Genomic DNA, 11,817 nt, shown 5'->3' on the forward strand with positions numbered 1-11,817 from the left:
GCTCCCTCATGGCTTTTTATGGCACCTTTTCCAAACAGTAGAAATGCTGAGAACAGTTTCTAGTGTGGTTTCCTGTTCCCATCAGTAAGAGCTTATAATTGAACAAATAAAATACCTGACTTTAAAAACACTGGACTTCAATTAAGCTCAAGTCAAAGTTTTTATTGGAACATCATCTCTAAAATCCGTTTTAAGGACACCTGGAGACTGAGTTTAATGACTACCTTAGTTGCTGTGTTTACAGGGCTGTTATTATTGATGCTGCTGCTTTCCTGTTCTCTTTTAATGGAAAACAAGACCAACAGAGGGAATATATCCATGCTTCTCCAAGGAAGAAGTTAATCTCTGACCCGTGGCAGGGTGAGCCTTGGTGTCCTGGGGAACATGTCACACTTCTCAGGCTCTGCCAGAGTATCCAGGGACATGCTGGATCCAGATGGGAACTGAGACAGGGAGTTCTGTTCAAAGCCAGTGACAATGGCAAACATAGCCACAGAAAAAAATAATTAATAACCACATGACTGCTTAATGTAGGTATAAGACACATCTTAGTGTTTGTCTGGTTTTGACCAAGAAGAACTTGGATTTATTGAGAAATTTCCCTGTCTCCACAGTCTGGACTCATGTCCTGATTTCAGGTCAGTGTTGCTGGCCTGGAGAAAAACCTTTATCTAGCCCTTTCAAGAGAAAAAAAAAGACAAGTAATCAGTAATTTAGGCAGTTTTGTGTAGGAAAAAACCTTCCCATGCTAGGACAGTTTAGGCATGAAATGGCTCTTCCAAAACCAGAATCAAAGTGATTAATGGCTAAACGTATTCAATTTGTCACTTCTCTCCAAACCTGACTTTTCTAAAGCATGGTGAGCTTTGCCACAGATCTCAAGAAGATCAGAATTCAGCCCTCTCCTTCTTAAATAGCATTTATAAGTGGCTTTCTTAGAAAGCAAACACATGTACACATGCCAGTCCTTAACCTCTTCGAGGACGAGAAGTGTTCATTTCCTTGGCAGAGAAAATTGCTGTAAAAACCCTTTGGCACTGTAACTTTTCTTGCAGGGGAGATATCAAAGAGGTGCTCTTGGCTGTCAAATGTTAGTCCAAGCATTCACTATTTACAGACCCGTTCAGAAAGTGAGACTTCTTAGTCTGATTAGACAGAAAATTATGTCCTGCTCTTAAACTCCAAGGAAAATTCATGAGCCTCCCTTTGCTCTCTTATTTCCTCTTCCCAGGGAGTACAAGGCTACCTTATAATAAGAGTATTTAAACTGTTTGAGAAACGTTTTTTTATCAAGAATACCACCTATTTCTTTGTCTGAAGTAGATCACACCAGTGTTTGGTGTTCTCCTGGGAGATATGGAAAAGCTTGGAATGAGCCTTGGAGAAGCCAGTCGTCTTTCACCAGCAGTGTGACCGGACATGTCTCTGTGTGAGAAGCTGGAGTTGCAGTGACAGCATGGGAGGATCACAAAGAGCTTTGTCTTTCAGGTCTTTCCCTTCTTACTCACATGAATGGCTCATCTCACAGAGTCATTCACAGGTGGAATTGTTAAAGCCTTTCCAGAAGCTCTCTGTTGACCATCAACACTTTGCGGTTCAGCCAAAAATCCCACTGTACACTCAGATTTGCTTTGAAAACACTTACAACTTTTAGCTGGCAAGTGTATTTGGAAAACTGTCCATTAAGCATCAGTGAAATCTAGGTAGTCAGTGCTCTCCTGAGAGTTTTGATGGTTGTGTGAGAGAAAAAAAGCCTAAAACCATGTGTATTATCAAGCTGGTGAGCAGAAGGTTTAATACATAACTGAATTCCCCAAACTCCCAAATTCCTTTAGGAGCAACATCTTCTATTACTTGCCAAGAAAAGTATAAAGTGAGGAAAATATTAGAAAGTGAGTGTCTTATACCCACAGTCAGAACCCCAGCCTCCAGCTCTAGTAATGTTTCTCAAATCTTTTTGCCACGTGTGACAAAAGGCAGCAAACGGGTGGCTCTCCCCCACAGGACACAGATCAGAGAGCACGATGACAGTCTGCAGTGCACAGCAGATCAAGGAACTCTCTTCCAGCAGCACATCAAGTACATTGGCAATTTTATATGCTGGTTTTGTGGTGTTCTCTCAGTCAGTTTCCCTGTTCACACAGGACTCTGTGGAAGCAGATAACGTAATCAATCAATGTTGTTAGACAGCGTCATTACCCTGATTTCTCATCAGTAGATGCTTAACACAGCACTTCATTTTTCACTGTCAAATTTCTACTCTTTTCTTCTTGCTTTGCTTTCCTTTCCCTTCTTGCCCATTGCTTTCCATTTCTTCTGGACTTTGGTGCACCCTAAAAATGCACAGACATAAAGTTTTATGCACAAAACCAGTGTTGGAAGGATTCTGTCTCTGGCCAGATACTGAGAGCTTCATCACTTTGAAAAAGCCTGAACTAACCTCAAAAGAACTACATTTTATCTACTCAGACACTGAATTTTTAACTCAAAGGGAAAAAAAAAAAAAGAAGAAAAAAACCTCAGATTCACATGCAAACTCGTAAGCACACAAGCCAACTAACATTTGTTCAAGCACTTCCTAAGACTCTCTAACAAAAACCACGTGCAGAAAATTGGTTATTGGCATGTACAAGCAATACATTCATGGACTTCATTGCTCATGAAGGTTTGCACTTAGACCTCAGGCTGCTATCCTAAAAATAGTGGCTTCATATATGAGAGACCTGCTGTCTTCACATAGCTGGGATTTGCTGTACGAGTGCTGGAGCAAATCCCTCATATTCCTGCCACTATCTGTGCCTGTGTACTTTAACAATAAATTGAAATTTATCCTGAGCAAGCTGATCTCCCTTGCTCTGTGTGTAAACGCAGGCTGCCATGTCGGATGGCTTGAAAAATATTTATTCTACCTTATATGTGGTGCAAAAGGTAAGGAAGAAAGGGAAATACAGCCCAGCTAAATATTTTAAGTTGGTCTTAGAACATAGCATGTCCTAGCAGAACATGCTGAATACAGCCTGTGGAGTTGCTTAATAACAGTAATAATAACAAAAAAATAATAATAAGATATTGCTGTTACTTATATATAAGAAAAATACATTTTCAAAAAGTGTTTAATTTATGAAAGCCAGGTAAAATGATAAGAGCCATCCTTCTGGGTTCACAAAACATTCACATTGCATGCAACAGCCACACATGCTGCATTTGATGCTCCCTGTGGTCTGGAAATTAGGATCACAAGGTATGCTGGGAACTTGGAAGCAAAGAGAACTGCAGGGACTGCTCTCAGCTGGAGTCCCAGCCTTTGCCTCTGCTGAGCCCGCCACCCCACATGCAATTAGCATTCATTATATGGCAGTGTTTTTACGATGTGGGTGCATCTCCAACTGGAACAAGTTGAAAAAGCATGAAAACCATCAAAGTGTTATCAGATGTTATTAGCATTGAGCCCACTAAAATCTGGAGTACATCTGAACTACTGGCACACAGATGACAAGTCCTACATCTCATTAAGAATTTCCTGAGTCCTCAGATGTTCTGCTCATGCAAAAGATGCTTGTGAATGAAATGTCATTCTTTGAATGACAAAGCAGAGTCTAAGAGGAATATTTTAGAGGGTTTCATTAATGGCTTTTCAGTCCAGACCCTCTATCTTCTTTCTGCCACTGTTTTATCTCTCAGGAGGATTTCTTGCACAGACTTTCTGCCCTCCTGTGGCTGCTGGTGGTGAGACCTGTGCTGGAGCCCCTCATCCAGCTCTGCTGGTTTAAGACGGGCTCTCCAACCAGGCTGGCTGCACAAACCTTCCCAAGCCAGAGGCACCAGCCCTCACTATATTTTCAGTCTCAAGCATCTCTTCACCATATTTATGTCTACACAGAAAATGGCTTTTTCCTCTGCCGCTGCTGTCATTTTCTCCCTCTAACCCTTCTGCCCAAAGATTATTTTCCCCTCCTTCCACTCATTCCTCCATGGTTCTCCCTGTGAGTCACACAACAGGAATACCCTCCTCTCTGCTCCTAAGTGCTCGTGACAGCTGCCATCTTGGCCCAATCAAGGGTGATTGATCCAGCATCCTTCAGCGTCAAGTGCATTTGATCTGTAAAGCTCTCCAGCTGGGGCTGTAATAACTCATATCCGCTGTGGGTTACACATCAAGCAGCTCTTTCCCCATCAGTCACGTCTTTCCTGATAGAAGAGTTCTTCAATGAAGCCCTTCACATCTAATCCACCATCTCATGCAGATCGTGATGGGAAAAATTTATGAAAAGCAATATTTTGTGCTGCTTTGAAGCAAACAAAGCTGAGCTCCATGTCAATTTTGCTGAATAAAAACTTCTGTGGACAGAGACTGTGAATTCTTCCAGGATTTAGTCCATGATAAGAACAGTCAAATCATAAATATTTATGCCTGGGGCTCACTAAATGAGCCATTACTCACTACTTTGTTTCATTTTCATTAACTCTGTGGCTATATTTACTGCATTTACATTCAGATCCTGCTATGCAGTGTGAACTGCTGCTGTCACTGTCAGCCCAAGGCTCTGACATCTGGAAACAGGCTCCCAGCTCAGAGAGTAAGAGAATCAGGGCCAGATATTCCTGTTTGTGGGGGATCACTATTTCAGTGCACCTGAACAGAAGACATAAATACCTTTTCATACCTGACAATGCAATGTGTGCCCACCTCCCCACCCTCCTTTAGTTTCACCACACAAGCAAAATGACCACATTACTTTTACTGCAGGCTGGTTGTGTTGTGCTGCCTAAATCACAATGTTGGGTGATATGTTTTGCACAATCAGACTGGACTGGTTTGTCTAGCTGGCTCACAAATACGAAACTAAATATCTATTCAGGCATTAGATTTGCCGAGTGTTTTTTATCTCTATAGCAATATGTTCTACACATAACAGGCATGGAAATAAGGCCAGAATAGGATGGACAGAACACTTTCTGTCTCTGAGAGACAGCAGGTTGCAAAGGAAGAAAACAGGGGCAGCAAAGTCTGTAGAGAGGCACCTCCTCATCTCTCAATTCAGAACTCAGTGATTATTGAGCCAGAATTGTTATCTTTGGATTTAGTTGTTTTTAAAGCTTTTCTTTCATGGTTTTGTCTCATCTCTCATTGATCTAATGGGAACTTTTAATTGCCACATCCTCCCATGACAAGAAGTATCTACGGCTTAATTACATGTTGCGTGAAGCACCATTTTCTCTTCTTTCTGTTTCTTTTCTTAAGCCTGTCACATGTGGGATTCATTTGGCAGCCCAAGCTCTCATAATGAGAGATGTCTGAAAATCATTCCATCACTCCTTGTTTCCCTTCTCTGTGCCCTTGTAACATTACACATCCCTCCATCAGTCTCTCACCTCTTTCCAGGCTAGAGAGCTACTGTACGTGTCTTGTATGGAATTTGTTCCCTATTTTGCTCATCCTTTGCCCTGGGCTATAAAATTTTTTACAAATTTACATATCCTTTGGGAGGTGAAGAACCAGAACTGTGCATTACATTCAACGGTCAGGTGCATTATTGGTTTATAGAGGGTAATGGTGATGTGATTTGTTCCCTCTCCTTCAACAAAATCCGGTTTTATCCCCCTTAATTGACAGGTTCTATAGGAAAAAAAGCTGTTTATTGCCATCACTAGGCCATAACTAGAATGATTTGGTGCAGAATCCTTATTGCAAAACCAGCCAAAATTCCCTAAATCCATAAAATAAATGGCAACGTATTAAGGTACTGTGCCAATGAGAAATCTATAGGGCATAAATTCAGGATTAACTGCTCTCCACAAATGACATCCCACAAATGATATGACAGAAACAAATTAAATTATACAAAGACCAGTGGTTAAAAATGCTGACATGTTTAGGATATCACAAGGAAAACCTTGGGAGACAGGAAGTGCAGTTATCTGATCCAAAGCCCATCATATCATCCAAGACCTTTCACTGATTTCTGAAAACTTTGACATGGTACCAAAGTTCTGCACAGATTTTAATCTGAGGACATAAAATTAAGTAATATGAGAGTAGCAATACGAATGGAGGGACTTTCCATGTAAAGCCAAAATCACAGCAAACATGACAGAGTTAACTGAAGTTTCTTCCAGCTTCTGTAGTTTTTATTTTTATTCTTATAAAACACTTTTCTATATACTATCAGTCATTATATGTCTTGCATATCATCAATGCTTAATTGCATCTAATTATTAAGGACTGAATACATAGTGCCACATACTTGGAGTGCAACAGATATAAGGTGGCATGTAAATACTCTGAAAATCTCAGCTCCAACAGGTAAACTTGTTAATGGAAGGTATTTTACATTCTGTCATAATCAAGCATTTTTTTATTATTTAGAGATGTTTGCATTTATTGGGCATGCATATCATCTATGAGTTAAAAGGTGGTTAATCAAAGTCAGTGGTTTCTTTTATACTAATTATATATTTTTATTCTTAATTATTGTTTTTAATGAAAAGCTATTATTGACAGTTCAAATTATTAATAATATAAGCAAAATCTTGAAGAAACAACAATATTCTCATCTTAACATGCTCCACAGTTATATAACTACAAGATCCTCTCCACATCCCAGTGAAACAGTTGGGCTTTTCCTTCTACAGGCGGGTCAAGGAGCTCCCAGAAGTCCAGCAGTCTGTGCAGAGTGAGATGTGGATGAGGAGTGGGGACTTCTGGGGTTGGTGTTCAACACTTGCTCCTTTTGCAGCAAAGACATGGAGTGTCACTCCAGGGCTGTAACCACTCCAGGTTTGCTCTGTGCCTTCCCCAGATGCCACCAAGGAGCAGAACTTGCCATGAGCGCCTCAGTAGCTGGACACCATGGGACACACATTGACTCCAGGCTGAGTACAGACATGATAAATCATGATTGAACAGGAGTGGTTTCAGCCCTGAACAGACGAGAAGTTCTCTGATTGGTTTCTGGACAGGTGACAGAGGAAGATGGAAAAATGTGGAGTCCTTCCTTTCCACTGAAGCTTTCCCTAGCCTGTGCAAGGTGTGATGTTTGCCTTACACAGCAGCTGGATCCATGCCTCTCCTCCCCAGCTCTCTCTGATGATGAGCAGATGGCAGCAGCAAGGTGTCACAGATCAGGACAGACAGCCACAACCCTGGCTGCAGAGAAGGTGGCAGGACAGGACCTGCCAGGTGAGCTGGGCCTTGCTTGAACAAGTACTGAAGGCAAAATTCCTGAACTGGCTTGCTGTGGGAGCAGGGGACAGAAAGGCTGCAGAAAGTCAGAACTTTGCAAAACATGTCAGGGAGAACTGGCAGGGAGAGCCTTCATCTTCTTCATCATGCAGCATCTTTGCTTATTTAGGAGAAGGGACCCCTTTGGAAAGTAGTCCCTGGAGATGACTTCACCAAGTGCCTCCAGAGGCATTCAGCCATTTCACAGTCATTTCTCAGAGAAAATCAGATGGCACCTGGCAGCCCAAGGCAGAAATACACAGAAACAGTTTCATCTCATTGCAGTGGCCAGTGCGGACAAGTGAAGGAGAAATGACTGCTCTTATTTTGGATATATCTTCTTTGATGGCATCTTTTTCTCTGCACAAAATGAAATCACCTTTTTATACAGAACAATTAAGCGGTCTTGGCCCAGCTTAAAAGCAATGAAGACAATTTCCATGCCGATCATAATGTAGAGGGAAAAAAACAAGAAAAACTTGGGATGTTCTAGTTTTGTATCTCCAAATCCAATAGTGGTCAAAGTGATAAAGCAGAAATAAAAGGCTTCCTGAAAATCCATATTTCTTTCCCAGTTTGGAAGAATAGCAGCTGCACAGGAGATGTACACAAAGATAACAAGCACCATCAATACAATGGGCACATCTAATTTTTCCAACTCTTTCCCTATCTTGTCAAAATTCTCGATTACTCTGGACACCGTCTTTCCCCTGGCTAGTTCAGGACATGAACTCCATCTCTCCATGGTTTTATTTCTTGCTTGTTGTGTGTTTTCATTCTCCCTGGCAATTAACATTTCGAAAAGTTCCACGTTGCGATATTTGACCGGCCTCCGTTTCATACCTGACTGACTTCTCAGCACTTCCATAATCGTCTGGGGCTCATTGATGACTATTTTAGACTGTGCCCTGGATTTCAGTTCACTCCTTTTGCTACACGTGGATCCAGAACAGAGTTTAGAGGCCTGAATTTTGGACTGTACTTTCCTGAACTCGTTGTAAGACTTGGATAAGACAGTGGCAAGGATGTCTCCCATGTCCGTCAGGACCAAGAACATCAGAGGGATCCCAAAAAAAGCATACAACATGCAGAGATATTTCCCAATCCGTGTCACAGGATAGGTATTACCATAACCTTGAACAAGAACAAGGAGAGGAAGAGAAGGGAAAGAGAGAGAGATGTGATACATAAAATGGTAGCAGAAGATTTCCCTTAATCCAATTTGGGTATTTATATTTCCTTCCTCTAACACGTTGGATGTGAAACTTCAGTTCTAAGTCAGTGCTTTTCCTTTATAGTGGGAGAAAACACTGGTGTTATAGTAACTGTATTAAATGTTAATAGCTGTTTTTCTCCTCGTCCTTCAGAAGACATTGAGTATTTCTTCTCTCCCTTCAAAACCACTGCTCTTTTCTAGATGAGCTTCTAGGCCAAGTACTTAGCCTGTAAGATTATCAGCTCATATGCTGAGGTATGTTCTCTTTCATTTTCTTCATCCATTCATGTTTTCCACTTGTGGCTGCCACAGGCTTTGGTCTGAACCCAAGCTCAGTCCCTGCTTTGATGTGAGGCACTGAAATACTACTTATTCTTGGTCACTGCTCCCCACAGGCTAACTGAGAATGCTAATCTTTACTGTTGAAGCAATTGGGAAAGATTATTGTAGTTGTTGCACAGAGTGATTTTATTTACTCTTTTTTAAATTGATTTCAGTAAAAATAACTTGTGTGGTTTCAAGGCTTAAAACTTATGCTGAGCTAAAATTTAGCTATCTAGAAATCTATCCTAGCTGAGCCACTAGGGAGCTTCCCTGGACAGGAAAGAGATGGCAGTTCTGACCATCAAACTTCAGAGTAGATGCCTCAGTTCTCCCAGACAACTCAAGGTAGATAATTTGATTCTATCCTGAGGTGATTTATCGGTTCCTAATACTGGAAATAACAAATCCACTGCAATGGAAATAGCCACCTACTCCATCTACAAGCTGCAAATATTCCAGGCTTTCTATTGATCCCAAAACTCAGGTCAAAACTGAAGAAGATGCATTAATACTCAGTGCTCTGAAGGCAAAAAGTACTAGCAGTTTAGAAATAAATAAGTTGGGTCAGTGTGTATGGGGATATTTATCAAGTCCCATGGTAAAGGAGGTGGGTAAATACACCCAGGGAAGACATTTCCAACAATATGCTTTTTCATCAGTTTGCTGAAGTCAAAGCTTTCTGATAAAACATCCCCTTTCAAAAGATCCTGGCTGCTACGTTTGTCCCAGGAAATATTCATAAGGCTGAGGATTCTGGTCACATCCCCAGTGTGTCTCTGACCACCCAGACTTCTCTCTTCAAACTGCAAGAAGCTGAGTTTGAACAGTCATCTAAGACATGAGAGTCTGAGGTTCGAGCTGTGACACAGCACACAAGAGCACTGAGTACATCAGCTCTCACACTGTTCCTTGTATAGGATAAGCTCTTGTTTAAGGTTCAGTTTTTCTTTTACTGTAAGATGCAGACCCGTGCTGGGATCTTGACCATATCCAATGCAGTGAAGAACTGTTTTTGCAATTTGATACAATGCTGTGGGAATATTTCCCATCCAGCTTTGATTATGACAAATTTGGATAGACAGTCCCTGTACTTGCCAGCATTTGAGAAAGATTAACAAAGGGATAAAAGTAGCTTTGGGAATGAGCATGAGGAGTTGTATTTAGCTATGCAGAGGGAGCCAAAATCAGAGCAGATGTTTCTATTTGATCTAGGTCCTCCTTTGAAATATGAAGTCAGAATGAAAGATTTCAGAGATGTGACTTAAACACTATCACGTGCTGTTAACCCAGAGAAATGTGAACACCACCGTGGTTAATTACAGAGCCACAGATTAACAGAGCTAAATTAGACATAAGTAACTGAGAAGCAATTGAAAAAACAATATATGCATTATGAATTACTTTTTCCAGAGAAGAAAACATTACCCAAGAAGACACACAACAATGAGAAGGATAAGGTCTGACTGAGTAATTGAGCTCTCTTTTTGGTCCAATAATTCTGTGCACATCATATGTGAATACATATTACAGTATATATGTAATGATGCAGTTAATTAGTGTGTACCATCACTAGTTACCAAATTATCACTTGTTTCTGTGACTCAGCTATGTCTCTGCAGTCTGTGTTTGCAGAACTGCTTGGAGACTCATCATCAATACTCAGGAGAAAAATTCAAGGGGATTTGAGCTTTGGGTTTAGAAGGGGTGTTTTTGTTTGTTTGTTTGTTTGTTTAGGGTGGTTTTAATTCCATGGAAGAAATGCATTAGAGAAAGCAGCAATCGGAATTGATTCTGAAGGGTGTTACTTTACCTCCGTACTTACCCACAGTGGTGAATACTGTGCAGCAAAAAAAGAGAGACCCAAAGAAATTCCATCTGTCTTCTGGACTGATAAACCAGACTGGGTCAGCTGTGTTGAAAAGCTCACGGATGTCATTCTTATATATTTTCTCATTTTCCGTCACGTTATCTGTCACAGTCACAGCAGGAGGCATAGTGAGTGTTTGCAGACCACCACTCGGAGCAGTCAGCCTATTACTCTAGTGAAATTTACTCCAGCTGAAGACTTCTTCATATTCTCTCAAAAGATAAAAATACTCACCTTCTCACCCTCCCCTTTCAAGCCCCTCACCCCCACCTCTGAAGAAATCAGGTGGGTTCAGTGGCTTCGGTGAATAAAGAAACAAGGAACAAATAAACATAATTATAAAGAAGTAGGGCAAGAAGACTGAATAATCAGCTTCCAGCTTGAATGTCCTGTTTCATTTTAGAATTCCCAGGAGATTAGTCTTCTTTTGACCCAGAGACATTAAGAAATGTGGGGTCAACAGCAGGGAACCGACATGAACCACTTGCATCTCACTGCCCAGTGCCCTGCTGTGAATCCCAGAGCTGCAACCCTTATTCCTCCTCCCCATGGCTGAGCCTTGCTTGAAAAGATATTATTTACAGGGTTAATTTCCCAAAACTGGTCATTGTGTCAGCACAGCTACCTGAGTGAAGCCTATGTAAAAGCCCCATCACAAATCCAGGAGGATTTCTAGCTGTTCTCTTCTCCTCTACCCTCTCCATCAGCATCACTGGGTCTGGGGTGCAGAATGGCTCCTGTCCCCCTTCTGAGCATCCCATCACCAGAGGGCTGGTAGGGAAGCTCAGAGCAGGGAAGAGGGAACTGGAGAAACTTTCTGAGAGAGGATTCAGCCCCCAGCAAACTGAAGGAAATACCACAGGAATCTCAGCTTCTTGTTAAGAACCTGAGGTAACCTGGGCAAAAGGGAGAACACAGGAAAATCATTCCAGGCAGAAGCACAGGGGCTGGGGAAGCTTGCAGCCAAAAATCACAGCTAAGGAAGAAAACAGCAGTCATTAGCTAGGCAGAGAGAAAATCCTGTTTGCAGGGTCAGCTGTTAGTATTTTGAAGAATGTCTTCAAAAGCAAAAAAAATCTCCTTCAAAAAGCAAGATAATGAGTAGCTCCCTGTATGGTTAAGACATTTTGAAATTCCAGTACATACCTGATAACTTTCTGGCGAGGTAGGTCAGATTCTGCAGAAATG

The 11,817-nt window shown here is 41.4% G+C and overlaps 1 protein-coding gene across 1 annotated transcript; it reads right to left on the minus strand.

Annotated features, from left to right (window-relative positions):
* Nucleotides 1-7,513: 7,513 nt before the first annotated feature.
* KCNK18 (potassium two pore domain channel subfamily K member 18) lies at nt 7,514-10,756 on the minus strand. Its single transcript, XM_048311271.1, has 2 exons — nt 10,585-10,756; nt 7,514-8,356 (listed from the first exon to the last, which is right to left on the minus strand). Exons 1-2 carry the CDS (start codon nt 10,754-10,756, stop codon nt 7,545-7,547), a joined length of 984 nt encoding a protein of 327 aa, XP_048167228.1. The 3' UTR covers nt 7,514-7,544.
* Between the last annotated feature and the right edge of the window lie 1,061 nt (nt 10,757-11,817).

Source organism: Corvus hawaiiensis, chromosome 8, assembly GCF_020740725.1.
Source record: "Corvus hawaiiensis isolate bCorHaw1 chromosome 8, bCorHaw1.pri.cur, whole genome shotgun sequence".
In the NCBI taxonomy this organism is placed as follows: Eukaryota; Metazoa; Chordata; class Aves; order Passeriformes; family Corvidae; genus Corvus; species Corvus hawaiiensis.